Source organism: Dipodomys spectabilis, unplaced genomic scaffold (genome assembly GCF_019054845.1).
Source record: "Dipodomys spectabilis isolate Male_0828 unplaced genomic scaffold, ASM1905484v1 ptg000173l, whole genome shotgun sequence".
In the NCBI taxonomy this organism is placed as follows: Eukaryota; Metazoa; Chordata; class Mammalia; order Rodentia; family Heteromyidae; genus Dipodomys; species Dipodomys spectabilis.
The window spans coordinates 3,997,293-4,014,383 of NW_024870850.1; the positions used below are offsets into that span (position 1 = coordinate 3,997,293).

A 17,091-nucleotide genomic window follows, 5' to 3' on the forward strand; every position below is an offset into this window, starting at 1 on the left:
AAGACAGAAGTTACACTATGGCTCAAGTGGTAGATTGCTAGCCTTGAGCACAGAGAGGCTCAGGGACAGTCCCTAGCCCTCAGGACAAGAGAGAGAGAGAGAGAGAGAGAGACAGACAGACAGACAGACAGAGACAGGGAGACAGGGAGACAGGGAGACAGGGAGACAGGGAGAGGGAGAGGGAGAGAGAGAAAGGGAGGAGGGAGAAAGGGAGGAAGATGGAGAGGGAGTGAAAAATCAAGTATTATAAGGCACCTGCACCCAAATTGTCTAAAATTGTCCAAAATTAACTTTGCTAATCAGGGATGTTTTTTTTTTGTGGGGGAGGGGATTCTTCCATGTGGCTTTGAGGATTGATTTTTTTCTTTTTATTTTTTTGGTCGGTCATGAGACTTGAACTCTGGGCCTGGGTGCTGTCCCTGAGCTCTTCAGCTCAAGGCTAGCGCTCTACCACTTGAACCACAGCACCACTTCCGGTTTTTTTCTTTTTGCTTATGTGGTGCTGAGGAATCGAACCCAGGGCCTCATGCATGCAAGGCAAGCACTCTACCACTGAGCCACCTTCCCAGTCCCCCTTGATTTTTTTTCTAGTGGAGTGAAGCATGTCATTGGAGTTTTGATGCAAATTGCATTGACTATCTAGATGGTTTTTGGGTTGTATGAACATTTCAACAATATTAATTCTTCCAACCTGTGAAAGACAGATATGGATGGATGATCATGTAGCACAGGGTGTGCAGCCTAAATACAAAAGTGTAGGGCTGGGAAGTTGGCTCAGTGGTAGAGTGCTTGCTTCGCATGCATGAGCCCCTGGGTTCAATTCCTCAGCACCACATAAACAGAAAAAGCCGGAAGTGGTGCTGTGGCTCAAGTGGTAGAGCACTAGCCTTGAGATGAAGAGCTGAGGAACAGCGCCTAGGCCCAGAGTTCAGACCCCACAACTGGACCAAAAAAAAAAAAAAAAAAGTATATAAAACAGGAAATTGCCAGACTCTATCCAGCAGGCAGTAAATCAATATGAACAACTGTGATTCACCTCCCAGCTCCCAAGTCAGCAGAATTCACCAGAAGTGAATGCATCAGCAAAGCCTGGGGTCAGAGGGAAGAGTCCCCTGAAAGATAAGACACTGCTCACCCACTGGGCCATGTGGAGACGGAACAAAAGAGCCTTAGCTGCACAAGTTCTTTGCTTTCATGAAAGGCATTCCAAGAGCTTGCCCTCACCACCGAGGGTGAAGCAGAAGTTTTCAGCTACAAACCCCAAGCCCCACTGACCCGCTCCCTGAAAATGCTAGAATGTTCAGCACAAGCTGGGCTGTGTTGATGGCCCTTCCCCTCCCTTGAGCTCTTCCGCCATTCCTGCTTACTTCCTTGTTTCTCTTCCGGAGCGATTGTAGATTCTGGGAGTGGGAAATCTAAGACGTGGCCTTCAGTAGCTCCAGGCACTGAAGGACAGCGGTGACCATGAGCGACTCTCAGGATGTGAAGGGCCCACAGCTGAGTCTCCTGGGTGAGGCTGGGCTGGGACTCGGGGTGTTCAGGATGGGGGGCGGGGGAGGGTCCTCCCATGAGGGCTCTGACTGGGATTCTCTGTCTATTCAGAGGAGGACCAGATGGTAACCGTTAAAGGACAGACTTTTCCACCCACTTCCGGATTCAGTAGTGTGTCAGGTACAGTAGAGGCACAGACACACTTGTGTCTAGGAAGCTGGAGGTTGGGTCTCCAGATGTCTGGGTGGGTGCTGGGGAAAGATACAAAATGGGTCCTTTCTGGTCACCGGTGGCTCATGCCTGTCATTCTAGCTACTCAGGCAGCTGAGATCTGAGACTTATGGTGTGAAGCCGTCCTGGGCAGGAGCGTCTGTGAGACTTTTATCTCTGATAAAGTTTTAAAAAGCCAGAAGTGGAGTTGGGGCTCAAGAGGTAGAATGCTAGCCTGGAGCAAAAGAAGTTTAGGGACAGTGCTCAGGCCCTGAGTTCAAAACTGAGGATTAGCACCCCCCAAAAAAAGGAAGGAAGGAAGGAAGGAAGGAAGGAAGGTAGGAAGGAAAGAAATAAAGAAAAATAAAGGAAAGAAAGAAAGAAAGGAAGAGAAGAAAGAAAGAATCTGGGTCCTGCAATTCTACTTCCTGGGGAGGTAGAGTCTGGGGGAGGGAATATAGGCCCTTGGGCTAAGCTAACACCTTACCATGCTGGAGTCCCCCATCTTTTTCTTCCCAGGCTGCCTGGGATATCGCCTCACTCTCCTGATCCTGCAGATGCTATCTTTTATCATCTTGACCGGGCTTCTGGTGGCTGTCCTCAACCAAGGTTAGGAAGGGCCGAGGGCTGGCCTTATGCTAGGGGAGAGTACGTGGGAAGAAAAGTCAGATGGAAAGCTGGGATCGGGGTCTTTGGTAGCTCCACAGGGCTTCTTGGGGGTTTCTCCCACCTCCGGCATACTGGAGGAAAAGGGGGAAAGACAAGCAGGAGAGGAAAGGGAGGAAGCCAGGAGAGGAGGGGAAGCAGGGGAGGGGAGGGAGGAGGAGCAGGAGAGAGGAGGAAAGATTGGGATGGAAGAGAGGACAGAAGAAGGGGAAGAGAAATAGAGGAGAAGAAAGGAGAGGAGAGAGGAGAGGAGGGGAGGGGAGGAAAGGAGAAGGAAGGGGAGGGAACGAGAGGAGAGGATAATAGGAAGAGAGGAAGCAGGGGAGAGGAGACAGGAGGAGCAGCAGAAGGGAAGGAGGAAGAGGAGAGAAGAAGAAAACAATTGGGATGGAAGAAAGGACAAAGGAGGGGAAAGAGAAAGAGAGATAGGGATAGAGGAGAAGCAGGGAGGGGAGGGAGGAGGAGCAGGGAGCACCCTGGGTCCATTTGCCCATGCCATTCACAGGCTGCTTTGGATGTCAGATTTTCTTGTCTTTAAAGGGGATTAAACAAGAGAGTAGTCAGAGACTACTACATCCTTTATGCAGAGAGGCTAGTGCATGACTGTAGGCCCGGCTGCTCAGGAGACTGAGGTGGCTGATCATGAGTTTGAGATTCGCCTAGACAGAATCTTGCGATCCATCTCAAAAGACAAAAAAAAAAAAAAAAAGCAACAGCTCCCTGAGGGCCCAGTGAAGGCCCTGAGACACGCAGTTGGCTTTTGTTTGTTTGTTTGTTTTGGTCTTTTTTGGTACTGAGGATAGAACCCAGGACACTGACACTTGCTAGCAAGCGCGTTGCCTCTGAGCTACATCCCAGCCCACACAGTTGTTTAATAATTGCAATTTCTGCCGGGCACTAGTGGCTTACACCTGCAATCCTAGCTATTCAGGAAGCTGAGATCTGAGGATCTGGATTCAAAGCCAGCCAGTCAGGAAAGTCTGTGAGACCCTTATCTCCAATAAACCACTAGAAAATTGGAAGTGGTGCTGTGGCTCAAGTAGTAGAGTGCTCGCCTTGAGCTGAAGAGTGAAGGGACAGAGCCCAAGCCCAGAGTTCAAGCCCCACAACTGACCAAAAAATAAATAATAATAATTGCAATTTCTTATTCCTTTGATGCAGGCTTCAAACTTCTTAGCTCTCAGAATCAATCAGAACAGAAGTTCAAACAGGAGCAGACCCAGCTGATGTTGACACTTACTAGGGAAGCGCTTCACCACTGAGCTACATCCCAGCCCACACAGTTGTTTAATGATTGCAATTTCTTATTCCTTTTGCCCAGGCTCCCAACTTCTTGGCTCTCAGAATCAATCAGAACAGGAACTCTACCAAGAACTGACCCAGCTGAAATCTGCAATGGGTCAGTAACCAGAAACCCAGAGCCCCAGGGCCTGAGAAGGTCAAAGGTTTCCATGGGCCAGGGGGGGAGGGATGACTAGGGGGAGAGTAGGGGGGGAGGGGAGAGAGGGGGAGGAGATATGGGAAGAAGGAGGTCACTTGGATTTGAGTCACTGGCCCTCTCCCTGGCCTGTGAATCAAGAACACAGAGGAACAGCCCGGAAGCCATTGGTGGCACCAAGAACACTGTAGGTGCTCAGTTAATTCCTGTTCTGAGCTCTTAAGTCCCCTGCTCCTCCCAGTCTGGAAGAGATGGCTCCAGGATTCCTGGGTTCTCCTGGAGTCAGGAAGGGGCTCAGGAAGTGGAGACAGAAATGACCTCAAGGGAGGGAGGGCCCTGACTGTGTAGGACTTGAAAGATGGTCAGACACAGGAACCAGAATGTTCACAGATGGGTCCAGACTGTTCTGTCTCTCCCCAACAGACAGCCTGTGCCGGCCTTGCCCCTGGGACTGGACGTACTTCCAAGAAGACTGCTACTTCTTCTCTAAGTCCAAAAGGAACTGGGAAAACTCCATCAAGGCCTGCCTAGAGATAGGGGCCCAACTGGTGGTCATTGAAACTGATGAGGAGCAGGTGCACATGGTGGGGTTTGGAGGTTCGGTATGGGGGAGGGGGTTGTCCTGGTTTTGTGCATGCAACTGGCTGCTGACCATCTAGCCCTTTGCCAGGCAGGGTGGTCTTTAAGGGTGAAGGGCTACTGGTGCCACTTGGATAGTGAAGAGAAGGAAGGTCATAAAAGAGGGTGTCTCCTTCACTTGGTAGGGAACACTTAAAATATAAAAGACCTGAGCCAGCTGCCCGTCATCCTAGCTACTCATTCAGGGGGTTGAGATCTGAGGATTGTGGTTCAAAGCCAACGCTGGGCAGGAAAGTCTGTCCGACTCCTGTCTCCAAGGAATCACCAAAAAGCCACAAGTGGCACTATGGTTCAAACAGTTCAATGCTAGCCTTGAGCCTAAGAGCTCAGGGACAGTACCCAAGCCCCGAGTTCAAGCCCCAGGGCCATCCTGATACAGGGGAAAGGATTACATTGCATCCAAGACAGCTTGAACAGACACAAGCTGCAAAATGGGGTGCAGAGCTCTTTCCTGAATCCTCCTCTCCCCTTCCAGAGCTTTCTGCAGCAGACATTAAAGAATAAAGGCCAGACCTGGATAGGACTGTCAGACCTGAATGAAGAAGCCACGTGGCGGTGGGTGAACGGCTTACCTCTGTCACAAGGGTAAATCTAACAAGACTTGAACACTCTATGGATTAGGAGTTGGGGGGTAGGGGCCCTTTGGGACTCTGATTAAACTACCCTTGGGAACTGAGCACCGGAAGCTCATACCTGTAATCCTCACTACTCAGGAGGTTGAGATTTGAGGATTGTGATTCAAAGCCAGTCCAGGCAGGAAAGCCTGTGAGACTCTTCAATGAACCACCAGATAAAACGGAAGTGGAGCTGTGGTTCAAAGTAGACATATTACTTGGTCAAGAACAGGCAGGATGGCTAAACATGGGTGTGTTAGGGAAACAAGGGTGAAGAAGGCAAGTTCCCAAGGGTCAGAACCTTGGTTGAGGGGACCAGGGGCTGGGGCCAACTCTCATGCTGTGGCTGGGTTTTTTTTAAGCTTCAAGCAGTATTGGAACAAAGGAGAGCCCAACAACGTTGGCGAGGAAGACTGTGTGGAGTTCACAGGCGATGGCTGGAATGATGCCAAGTGCAACAACGCAAATTTATGGATCTGTAAAAAACCTTCGTCCGCCTGCTCCTCGAGTTCTTTGACAAAAAAGCTCTGAGAGTCTTCTCCGTCCCATTCCCCCTCTCTCACCTGAGTCTGGACCACTGTGGTCCTTCCTTTAATGCCTTCAGGAACCCCTTTGACTTAATTGCTTGTGGGGATGACTCACTGATACAACGACCAGGTGTGGGTTGCATTCAGGGGCGTGTGTGTGTGTGTGTGTGTGTGTGTGTGTGTGTATTTGGGTGTAAGGGGGGGGTGTTCTGTTGATCTGTTCTGTTTTCCTTGCTGAGATTAAAAAGGTTTGCACAAAGATACCTTCCATTCATCTCTCCTGCACCCCTTTGGATGGCGGGGCAGGGTGGTGGGGCTTTACTGGTGGGGGAATTAATTCCCACAAGCAATCAGGAGCTGGAGTCCCAGCCCCTACCTCCCATTGATGTCGCCATGGTGACCAGATCTCTCCTTAAGGAAGGACAAATTGTAGCCCCAGTTCCTGGGGGTTCTGATGGAGGCTGAGGTCAGCTGCCAGTCCCACAGGGCACTCGTGAAGGCCGGGGTGGGGTGGGGGGAATCCTTCCTGCTGTAGCTACTATGGCAGAGGGATGAAGAAAGTCTGGCCACATTAGGCCAAGATGGGGAAATTGTTTTTGAAGGACCATCTAGGTTCAAGAGTTCTCCATGGGGTTCACTGTGGCTCCCCTGGCAAGCTGTTTCCTTCCCATGTTTGAGCACTGCTTGTGGCTTAATACAAATAGAGATTTAGAGAATCATGGAACTGAATACATTTAACTTGTATTTTATTTATTTTTTGGTGCTGGTCCTGGGGTTTGAACTCAGGGCCTGGGCACTATCCCTGATCTTCTTTTGCTCAAGGCTAGTGAGCTATCTCTTGAGCTACAGCTCCATTTCTGTTTTATTTTGTGTTTTCTTTCTTTCTTTTTTTTAAATCCAGGCTGGCTTTTTTTTTTTTTTTTAATTTTGTTTTTGGGTCCGGTCGTGGGGCTTGAACTCTGGGCCTGGGTGCTGTCCCTCAGCTCTTCAGCTCAAGGCTAGCGCGCTACCACTTGAGCCACAGCGCCACTTCCGGCTTTTTTCTTTTTGCTTATGTGGTGCTGAGGAATCGAACCCAGGGCCTCATGCATGCAAGACAAGCACTCTACCACTGAGCCACCTTCTCAGCCCCTCCAGGCTGGCTTTGAACCATGACCCTCATCTCCTCCTCTTCCTCTTCCTCCTCCTCCTCTTTCCCCTCTCTCCTCTCTCTTACTTCTCTTTCTCTGCTTTTTTCTCCTCTCCTCTTCCCTCATTTCCTCTCCTCTCTCTTCTCCTCTTCCTCTCTCTTTCCATCCTCTCTTTCTCCCCTCTTTTTCTTTATCTCTCCTCTCTTCTCCCTCACCCCTCCTGCTTCTCCCTTCTCCTTCTCTCTTCTCCCTCATTATCATCTTCTTCCTCTTCTCTCTCCTCTTTCATCCTTCCCCTCCTCTACTTCCTCTCTCTGCCTCTCTTTTCTCCTCTCTATTTTTCTCTCCTCTCTTCTTCCCTCCCTTCCTCCCCTCCCTCTCTCCCTTCCTTCTTGCCTACCACAAAGAAAAGATGTCTCTAGTCACTTGCTCCTTCCAGCCCAATGTTCTAGTCAAGAGGGCAGCCAGGGACTCAATCTTCTGAACCCACAAGCCTAAATGAATTTTTGTGAGTCTAGATTTCTCCACTCATTGTTATCCTGTGGTTTCTTAGTGAAGTTTATTATGTGTAGTATATTCCATTCTATTTCTAGGTGATAACTAGACTTTATTTTCTTCTTTTGGTGCCAGTACTGGAGCTTGAACTCAGGGCCCCATATTCTTACTTGGCTTTTTTGCTCAAGGCTAGTGCTCTACCACTTGAGCCACAGTTCCATTTCTGGCTTTCTTGCTGGCTCATTGGAGATGACTCTCACAAACTTTCTTGCCTGGGCTGGCTTTGAACTTCAAATCCTCAGCTCTCAGCTTCCTGAGTAGTTAGGATTATAGGCATGATCTACTGGCCACTGGCTAGCTAAGACTTTTTAAAAAATACAAATCATGAATCATTGTCAAGTTTTTACCATTCACTTTTAATGAATCTAGTGAAGTTTTACACTCAGTTATTAATACCATGTTTAAGTCGATTTTTCAAACCAAGTTCACTTTCTTCCAAATTAGTCCTTCCAGGACTGTGGGAAATCTCTATATTATCTTTGTAAAAATTGTCAGAAATCTAAAACGCACTTACAATAAAATATTTCCCCTGGGCGACAGTGGGTTACACGGATCATCCTAGCTGCTCAGGAGACTGAGATCTGAGGATCTCAGTTTGAAGCCAAGCCTCAGCAGGAAAGTCTGTGAGACTCTTACCTCCAGTGAACCACCAGCAAACCAGAAGTAGTACTGTGGCTCAAATGGTAGAGCACCAGTCTTGACTGGAAAAAGCTCAGGGGCAGCGCCCAGGCCCTGAGTTCAAGTCCCAGGACTGGAACTGAGACATAATTAAAAATAGAGCAAAGAGGAAAATCCTCCACCTACCACAACTTCCTGTAACATACACATTGATTTTCAAATTTTCAATGGCGATATAACATGCATACCACACAATGCACAAATTTTAGATATACAGATCAGGGTATTTTATTTATGAAGACATCAGGGCATCCATTTCTCAGATCAAAAGGTAGAATACTGCCCCTTGTTTCCATTCCAGGTTAGGTAATGCTCACCCACTCTAGATAGCCTCCTTTGGAGTCTCATTCAAAGTTCATTCTGCATGTTCTCAAAATTTAAAAAGCAACTGAATCGAGTCTTAGAATGGACTTTAAGTCTGAATGCTCCTACTCTTGAATGTTTTAGCAGTTTGCTCTTTCACTGCTACAGTCTTCCATTTCTTAAAGACATTTTGTTTTAGTTTCCATTTACCTATTATTCGTGTCCTCTGGTTTTTTTCCCATTTGGGATAATTCTGGGAGTCTTTCTGCTTCATCCTTTAGATTATGTGACTCTGTGTGTATGTGTGTGTCTGTGTATCTGTGTGTGTCTGTCTCTGTCTCTCTCCCTGTCTCAGAACGTGATTTGTTTGAGATCACTTTCTGACCCCACTATCCTTTAGCTATGTGACCTTGAGCCAGTTACTTGACCATCCTGTACCTCAAAATGACTCAACTATAGGCTGGGTTGCATGTGCATCTGATCCCCTCCTACAGTGTGGAAATATTAAATGACCCAGGTGCTGGTGGCTCACGCCTGTAATCCTAGCTACTCAGGAGGCTGAGATCTTGGGATCGTAGTTCCAAACCAGCTTGGGCAGGAAAGTCTGTGAGATTCTTATCTCCGATAAACTACTCAGAAAAATCAGTAGTAGAGCACTAGCCTTGAGCACAGACAGGCTAGGAGACAGAGCTCAGGCCCTAGGACTAGAGAGGAAGAAGAGGAGGAGGAAGAAGAAGAAGAAGAGGAAGAAGGAGGAGGAGGAGGAGGAGGAGGAGGAGGAGGAGGAGGAGGAGGAGAAGGAGGAGAAGGAGAAGAAGATTATAAAGTGAATGAATCTGTAATGCAATTAAAACCATGTGATGGTTTCAGGCATTAAACACAAATGACTCAAGCAGTGATACTTGCTCTCAAATCTTAAGGCATCTAACCTCATCCTAAGTGAGAAACTTCAGCTAGCTAAGGCAGCAAGCATGGGGTTCAGAGGAAAAGATGGGGCATCGCCTGCTTTGCCATCAGTGGAGAAGAAAATAAAAGAAACTGCATCTAGCTGGGTGCCAGTGGCTCACATCTGCAATCCTAGCTACTCAGGAGACTGAGATCTGGGGGTTACAGTTCAAAGCCACCCTAGGCAGGAAAGTCCATGAGACTCTCATTCCCAATGAACCACTAAAAAAAGCTGGAAGAGGAGTTGTGGCACAAAGTGGTAGAGTGCTACCCTTGAACTAAAAAAAACTCAGGGACAGTGCTCAGGACCTAAGTTCAAGCCCAGGACCGACAAAAAAGAAGGAAGGAAGGAAGGAAGGAAGGAAAAGAAGGAAGAATTCTTCAGCTGACCAGTGATTGCTTTCATCAAAGGCATCCCAAAGTTTGGACACACTGTGAGTGGACCATTGTATATGTGAGAGAGAGAGGGAGGGAGAGAGAGAGAGAGAGAGAGAGAGAGAGACAGAGAGACAGACAGACAGACAGACAGACAGACAGACAGACAGACACAGAGAGAGGTGGAGCCTAGACCATGTCCAACTCCTCCCTCCCATTTCTGGAACCTGAAGCCCCCGTCCTGGTGTCATGGCATGTCCAGGCCCCTGGCTTCCCTCCTCTCATCTCTTCCGGTGCTGGTGCCCAGTTCCTTGTTTCTCTTCCTGACTAAGCGTGGATTTAAGACCTCAGGAATCAGCTGTTCTTCCCAATAGCCATAGGCCCGGAGGGACGGCGGTGACCATGGGGGACTCCAAGGAAGTAGGTGAGGCTGGGGCTAAGCCACTGGGAGCTCCAAGAAGTGTGGCGAGGGGAGGGGATCTGGAATGGCAAGGGGTGGGGACAGCTGGGGGTCTCAGCCTGTCCAGGCTCTGACTGATGCCTTGTTCCATCAGATGAGGAGGAGCTGATCTCCGATGGTAGCAGATATTCTGGAAAAAGCTTTGGAGTCCGATCGTCTTTGGGGCTTGGGAATTTTCCAGGTAGAGCAGGGTTTCCTGTTGGAATGTTGGGTCATGGGGAGGTGAATGGTGACCTCTGTACCCCTCCATTTTTTGGGGGGGAGGAGGATGAGAAAGAGGAGGGGGGAGGAGGGGAGGAGGGGAGGAGGGGAGGAGGGGAGGAAGGGAGGAGGGGAGGAGGGGGGAGGAAGGGGGAAGGGGAGAGGGGAGGAGGCTGTAGTTAGGCTACCCAGGTAGTCAGGGATACTGAAGGATTATAACCCCCAACTTTTCTCTCCCAGCTTTTCTGGGTCATGGTCGTGTCCCCCAGCTGCTACAGCTCATTCTCTTTGTTCTACTTGCTGCACTTCTGATGGCCACCTTCATTCAAGGTCAGGAGACAACTGAGAGTTGGGGCTTCCTTGAGAGGGGAGGAAGATGGTGAAGCTAGCCAGGCGCTGGTGGCTCACGCCTGTAATCCTACTACTCAGGAGGCTGAGATCCGAGGATCATGGTTCAAAGCCAGCCTAGACAGGAAAGTCCATGAGACTTTGATCTCCAATAATTAAAAAAAAAAACGAAAAACGAAAGTAGCTGAAAACTGAAGTGGTGCTGTGGCTCAAGTGGTAGAGTGCTAGCCTTGAGCTGAAGAGCTGAGGGACAGTGCCCAGGCCCAGAGTTCAAGTCCTGTGACAGACCAAAAAAAAAAGATGGTGAAGCTAGGAATGGGAACAGCAGCTCCCACCTCTTAGGGCTCCCACCTCTGGTGCAGTGGAGGGGAGGGAGAAGGAGGAGGGAAGAAGATGAAGGGGGGGGGCACACAGAAGTCCTGTCTCCATTTGACCTTGTGATCGAGCCTTCTGTGGGTGTGACATTGCACAAAATGTTGGTCCTCAGAGACAGGGTGGCTGGAGGCCGTGTGCAGGCAGAAGGGGTTTTTAAGTCACAGCTTGTTTTTCTCCCCCTTGTCTCCTACCCCCCCCCCCCCCCCCCCAGTCTCTAAGGTCCCTAACTCAGAAGAATTGAAGCAGAGTCAGTCAAAGCAGGAGACGATTTACCAGGAATTGACCAGGATGAAGGCTCGAGTGGGTGAGTGGCCACTAACTAGGTACGCCAGGACCGGAGAGAGTCTTTACATGGGGGTTGATTCTCATTGGTCTCTGGTCCTCTCTGAGCCTTGATCTCTTCATCTGTGAATTGGGAGCAATGGTGTTTGTTGGTCACAGAGAGCCATCCATGTTGTAGGCATTTGATTAAGCTTGGCTCCCGGCCTCTGTTTTGAGTTCTAAAGCTCAGACTCCCTCTCAGTCTAGGAGAGATGGTGCCAGGACTTTGGGGGGTTCTCAGGGACTAAGGAAGAGGCCCAGGAAGTGGGGAGGAGATTGATTTTCCCAGGATGTAGTGTCCAGGAAGGGCCTTTGAAAGTTGGGCAGCTTGAAAGATGGGCAAACACAGGAATAAGAACATCCATGAAGGGCTGGGAAGGTGGCTCAGTGGTAGAGCGCGTGCCTTGCATGCCTGAGGATCTGGGTTCGATTCCTCAGCACCATATAAGCAAAAAGAAAAAAGCCAGAAGTGGTGCTGTGGCTCAAGTGGTAGAGCGCTAGCTTTGAGTTGAAATGCTGAGGGACCGCGGCCAGGCCCAGAGTTCAGGCCCCACGACTGGACCCAAAAAATAAAAACAAAAAAAAGAACATCCATGAAACTGGGCAACAGTGGCTCATGCCTGTAATCCTAACTACTTAGGGTCTGAGATCTGAGGAGTGTGGTTCTAAGCCAGCCCAGGCAGGAAAAATCTGTGAGACTTTTATCTCCAATGAACTACCAGAAAACCAGAAGTGGAGCTGTGGCTCAAAGTGGTAGAGCACTAGCTTTGAATGAACTCAGTGCCCTAGGCCCTGAGTTCAAGCCCCACTGTCACAGGGTGCAGGTGAAGGTTTGGGAAATGTCCCTCTAAAAGTAGGAAGTCTTCACTTCTTCACTTAGGGTCTTTGGCTTTGATCACAGGAGGGAGGAAGGGAAGGAGGGGAGAAAGAGAGAGAGAGAGTATGTGAGAGAGAGAGAGAGAACCAGCTACTTGGCAGTTACAGTTATTTAGGCAGGGGGTCTGACTTTAAAATTATGCAAAGGCAGATGTTTTATCTTTGCTCTAATCATGCCTGGTGTCACTTTCTGAGTTTCTGGATGTTTTGGGGCATTCTTTCCAGATAAGAAAGCATCCTGCCATAAAACAGATCCTTATCCTTGAGATAAGAAAGGCACCCTGTTATCTACATTTAGGGAAGGAGGCTTTTAAGTTGGGGGGGAAGCATTTTTCTCAGGAAGGCATACATCCTGTCAGATAAATGTCCATTCTGGGGGTGAATAATGCATCTCTCAGGAAGGAAGGCACCCTGTCGCCTCTCTGTGAAGCAAAGGCTCTTCTGTGGTTCTCAATGTCATGTTTCTGAATAGCCTTTACCAAGCTTCATTTTCCTCAATTTATCCTGTCTCACCATGACTGACCCTCCCCTCAAAAAGGCTAGGTCCAAGCCTGATCCATCTCTCTCAACAGACCATCTATGCCGGCCCTGCCCCTGGGACTGGATATCTTTCCAAGGGCATTGCTACTTCCTCTCCAATTCCCAACGGAACTGGCATGACTCTGTCACTGCTTGCCAGGAAGTGGAGGCCCAACTCGTCAGCATTGAAAGTGATGAGGAGCAGGTACTCCCTGGCCAGCTGGGGTGGACATGGGCTGGCTATACAACATGGTTTTCTGGTAGTCTAAGTTTCTTCCAGAAATGGAGAAGGAAGTGGTTGAGGATAGCCTGGGTGCCTCGCAAAGGAGACATGCAAAAGTTCTGAACATGGTGAATACTTTTTTCATCGGTTGTGGTGGGGCTCTTGAACTCAGGGCTTGGGTGCTGTTCTTGAGCCTCTTTGTGCTAGTACTCTACCACTTGAGCCACAGTGCCACTTCCATTTTTTGAGTGTTTCATTGGAGATAAGACTTCATGGGGACTTTCCTGCTAGGACTGGCTTCCAACCGAGATCTTCAGATCTCAGCCTCCTGAAATAGCCAGGATTACAGACATGAGCTACTGGCCCCCAGCTAGAATACTTTAAAATGTCAGTCATCTTTGTTGGTGTGCTGGGCTCTGTGTAAGCAATCTCCATAGAGAGCTCAAAAGTCCTGGTGAGTTATTTTTGGCAAGTTCCCTCGTGTAAATACTCGCAGCATGGATGATTTCCAGCCACCAATGGGTTCATCCTTCAATGGAGAACTGAAAAGAGGTGATGTGCATGATCATGCATTACCAATTGGTACAATATGGCTCTAGCAGGTCAAAGCCAGTCATAAGCCTGGAGCTGGTGGCTCAGAGTTGTGCCTCAAGATACTCAGTGCTTAAAGAGAATACCATGTGCTTTCAGGCAGGAAGAGTTTATTTTACTGAACTGCTTGCCCCCTCCATGCAGGGTGGAGACCACATAGCTGAAGGAAGGGGCAGGCTGAGGTCTGACCTGTGTTTAAGTAGGAAAGGGGAAGGGAGAAGGTGTGGCCAGATGAGGGAAGATGTGGCCACACTGGATGCGGATGTGAACTCAGGGCCTGGGACCCTCCCCTGGTCGGATGGTAAGGATGGGGAGAAGGGGTCTACCCGGGATGTTACCTCCAGGTATGCTAGTTACTTAGCTGGCACAGGGAGGGGGTGGAGACTTAGCCAAGATGAGGGAGGAACCTGCCTTTTCTTCCCAGGGTGAACCTTGTACTCGGAAGGCTGAGATCTAAAGATCATGGTTTCAAACCAATTCTGGCACAAGGACCAGAAGACTCATATTTCCAATTAACTACCCCCCCCAAAAAAAAATCCAGAAGTGGAGGTGTGGTTCAAGTGGTAGAGAGCTAGTCTTGAGCACAAAAGCTAACATTCAGCACCCAGGCCCTGAGTTCAAGTCCCAGTACCAACACATAAATACACACACACACACACACACACACACACACACACACACACAGGGGCACAATCAACTCTCAATAGCATAGGGGGAACAAACACATAAAACTTTGGAGGGGTGCCAGGTGTGGTGGCTCACGCCTGTAATCGTAGCTACTCAGGAGGCTGAGATCTGAGGATCACGGTTCAAAGCCAGCCTGGGCCTGAAAGGCTGTGAGACTCTTGTCTCTAAACCACTCAGAAAACCAGAAATGGTGCTGTGGCTCAAGTGGTAGAGCGCTTGCCTTGAGCTGAAGAGCTGAGGGACAGTGCCCAGACCCAGAGTTTAAGCTCCATGACCAACAACAACAAAAAAAAAACTTTGGAGAGGGAAGAGACTACTTCATATCTCAACTATAAAAAGGAGACACAAGCCAGGTGCTGGTGGCTCACACCTGTCATCCTAACTACTCAGGGGACTGAGAGCTGAGGATCATGGTTCAAAGCCAGGCCAGGCAGGAAAATCCATGAGACTCTTATCTCCAATGAACCACCAAAAAAATGGAAGTGGAGCTATGGCTCAAAGTGGTAGAATGCTAGTGTTGGGCAGAAAAGTTCAGGGACAGTGTCCAGGTCCTGAGTTCAAGTCCTATGACCACAAAAAAGGTTGGGGGGGGGGCACGATACAAGATAGGTATAGAAAATGGGGCACAGAGCTTCCTTTTGAATCCTCCTTCCTTTCTTCAGATCTTCCTGCAACAGACTTCTAAGAAGAAAGGCTACACGTGGATAGGGCTGTCAGACCTGAATCAGGAAGCCGCGTGGGTCTGGGTGGATGGCTCACCACTGTCCAACAGGTAAACACGGAATGTCACCCTAGGGAGTGACAGGGGGGTTGTCTCTGAAACTCTGTCCTTCCTGCCCTCCCATTACATGAGAATCTATGAGGCCTTCTCCATAGAGGAAGCGTCTTCATGCCAGGGTGAAGATAAAGATGAAAAGTAGCACCAGTCACCCATGGCTCATGCCTGTCTTCCTAGCTACTCAGGAGGCTGAGATTTGAGGATCGTCATTCAAAGCCAACCAGGGCAGAAAAGTACCCCTTGGAGATTGTTATCTCCAGTGAACTACACAAAAAACTGGAAGTGGAGATGTGGCTCCAAGGGGTAGAGCTCTGGCTAAGCAAAATGAGCTCAGAGACAGCACCCAGGCCAAGTTCAAGCCCTACCATTGACCAAAAAAAAAAAAAAAAGGATGGAAAGTAGCCCAAAGTCATCAGTCTATATAGGGAAAGGAGTCTATAAGGAAAGGAGTAGGGGAGACAGGGCATGCTGGCTGAGGTCTGAGTAGTTTGAAGCATTTCAATGGGTTCTATAGGCTCTGGTCATCACTGTCTGGCATTTAGCTCTGAACAGGTGCATAGGGTCCTTAATTACAACCAATAAGGGAATTGGTTTAGGATGTAGAGTCTAAATTGGTTGATTTGTTTCTTCTTTCTTCTTTTTCTTCTTCTTCCTCCTCCTCCTTCCTCCTTCTTTCTTCCTTCTCCTTCCTTCTTCTTTCTTCCTTTTCCTCCTCCTCCCCCCTCCTCCTCTCTCTCCCTCTTCTCTCTTCTCTTCCTTCTTCTTCTCCTCCTCCCCCTCCCCTTCCCCATCTCTTCCTCCCCCTACCCTCCTCTTTCTTCTCAGACGCTTTGTGCTCAAGGCTAGTGCTTTACCACTTGAGCCATAGCTCCACTCCTGGCTATTTCTGAGTGATTTATTGGAGATGAGAGTCTCATGGACTTTTCTGCCCAGGCTGGCTTCAAACCGTGATCCTCAGATCTCAGCCTCCTGAGCAGCTAGGATTACAGGTGTGAGCTACTGGTGCCCAGCATCTTTTTATGTATGTATGTATGTATGTATGTATTATGTATGTGTTATGTATGTATGTATGTTTATATTTACGTATCATGCTGAGGATTGAACCCAGGGCCTTGCCTACACTAGGCAAGCCCTTTACCACTAAGCTATACCCTCAACAAGATAATTTCTCCTAACCAGGGGGAGACCACAAGAATCAGAGTACCAGGTCAAAAGATTTAGGCATATTACTAGATCCTGAACAAGATGTGGCTACCATAGGCCTACGGGAGGGCAGGCACGAGACAGAGACTTACTGACCTGTGGATGTACTTTACAGACTGAAGAAATATTGGAATAAAGGACAACCCAACAATAATGGAGGACAAGACTGTGTGGAATTTAGAGGAGAAGGCTGGAATGACTCCAACTGTGACAACAAGAAATTCTGGATCTGCAAAAAATCTTTGAGTCCCTGCTCTCACAAGTAATGGCCAGTCCTCACAGCCCAAAGTTCCCCTCTCCCTCAGTGGCAGAACTCTACCCAGGTGCATGCCAGATCCTTAACCCAGTGAGTGGGCTGTTGTGGTTCCAATAATATCTTTAGGCTCTCCTCGGTCTTATTGGACATCCATGGTGGGCGGAACTTCCTCTGATGCCCCCAACTTCCTGTTGGCATGGTGACCATTGCTCTGTCTCAGTAGTTAATATACTGAGTGGGTGTGGGATAGATCTTTGGGTGGGGTGTATTCTGTAAATCTACCCTGCACTCTTCACCCCTTGGGGTAAACTGGGGTTGCTGTCAGAACCCCACTATTGGCCTTGCCCTTCCGCCTGGTGCCTTCTTTCCCATAATGTAATAAACGTGTTTGGTCTTCATTTGGATTTCCCAGTGATGAAGATGTGTGTATTATTTATTTATAGTGAACCTTCTGATGCTACTTTAATTTATTGTAATAAGATGACTTGGGCCAGGTGCCCATGTAGTCCTAGCTACTCAGGAGGTTGAGATCTGAAGATCACCATTCAAAGCCAGCATAGGCATGAAAGGCCATGAGACTCGTATCTCCATTTAACCACCAGAAAACCGGAAGTAGGGCTGTAGCTCAAAGTAGTAGAGCACTAGCCTTGAGCAGAAAAGCTCAGGAGAGCATCCAGGCCCT

The 17,091-nt window shown here is 48.7% G+C and overlaps 2 protein-coding genes across 4 annotated transcripts; both read left to right on the forward strand.

Annotated features, from left to right (window-relative positions):
* Positions 1-1,078: 1,078 nt before the first annotated feature.
* Positions 1,079-5,846, forward strand: LOC122119793 (CD209 antigen-like protein 2). Of its 3 annotated transcripts, XM_042693844.1 has the most exons (7): positions 1,080-1,510; positions 1,603-1,671; positions 2,221-2,310; positions 3,689-3,766; positions 4,229-4,380; positions 4,920-5,029; positions 5,421-5,846. In XM_042693844.1, the coding sequence occupies exons 1-7, from the start codon at positions 1,465-1,467 to the stop codon at positions 5,587-5,589; spliced, it is 714 nt and encodes a 237-aa protein (XP_042549778.1). In that variant the 5' UTR covers positions 1,080-1,464; the 3' UTR covers positions 5,590-5,846. The 3 variants fall into 3 exon arrangements, with proteins under 3 accessions (XP_042549780.1, XP_042549778.1, XP_042549779.1); XM_042693846.1 differs by lacking the exon at positions 2,221-2,310 and having other exon boundaries at positions 1,079-1,510; XM_042693845.1 differs by lacking the exon at positions 1,603-1,671.
* Positions 5,847-9,810: 3,964 nt separating this feature from the next.
* LOC122119794 (CD209 antigen-like protein E) lies at positions 9,811-16,794 on the forward strand. The gene is made up of 7 exons (XM_042693847.1): positions 9,811-9,995; positions 10,126-10,212; positions 10,473-10,562; positions 11,167-11,259; positions 12,725-12,876; positions 14,835-14,944; positions 16,269-16,794. The coding sequence occupies exons 1-7, from the start codon at positions 9,974-9,976 to the stop codon at positions 16,417-16,419; spliced, it is 705 nt and encodes a 234-aa protein (XP_042549781.1). The 5' UTR covers positions 9,811-9,973; the 3' UTR covers positions 16,420-16,794.
* Positions 16,795-17,091: the final 297 nt, after the last annotated feature.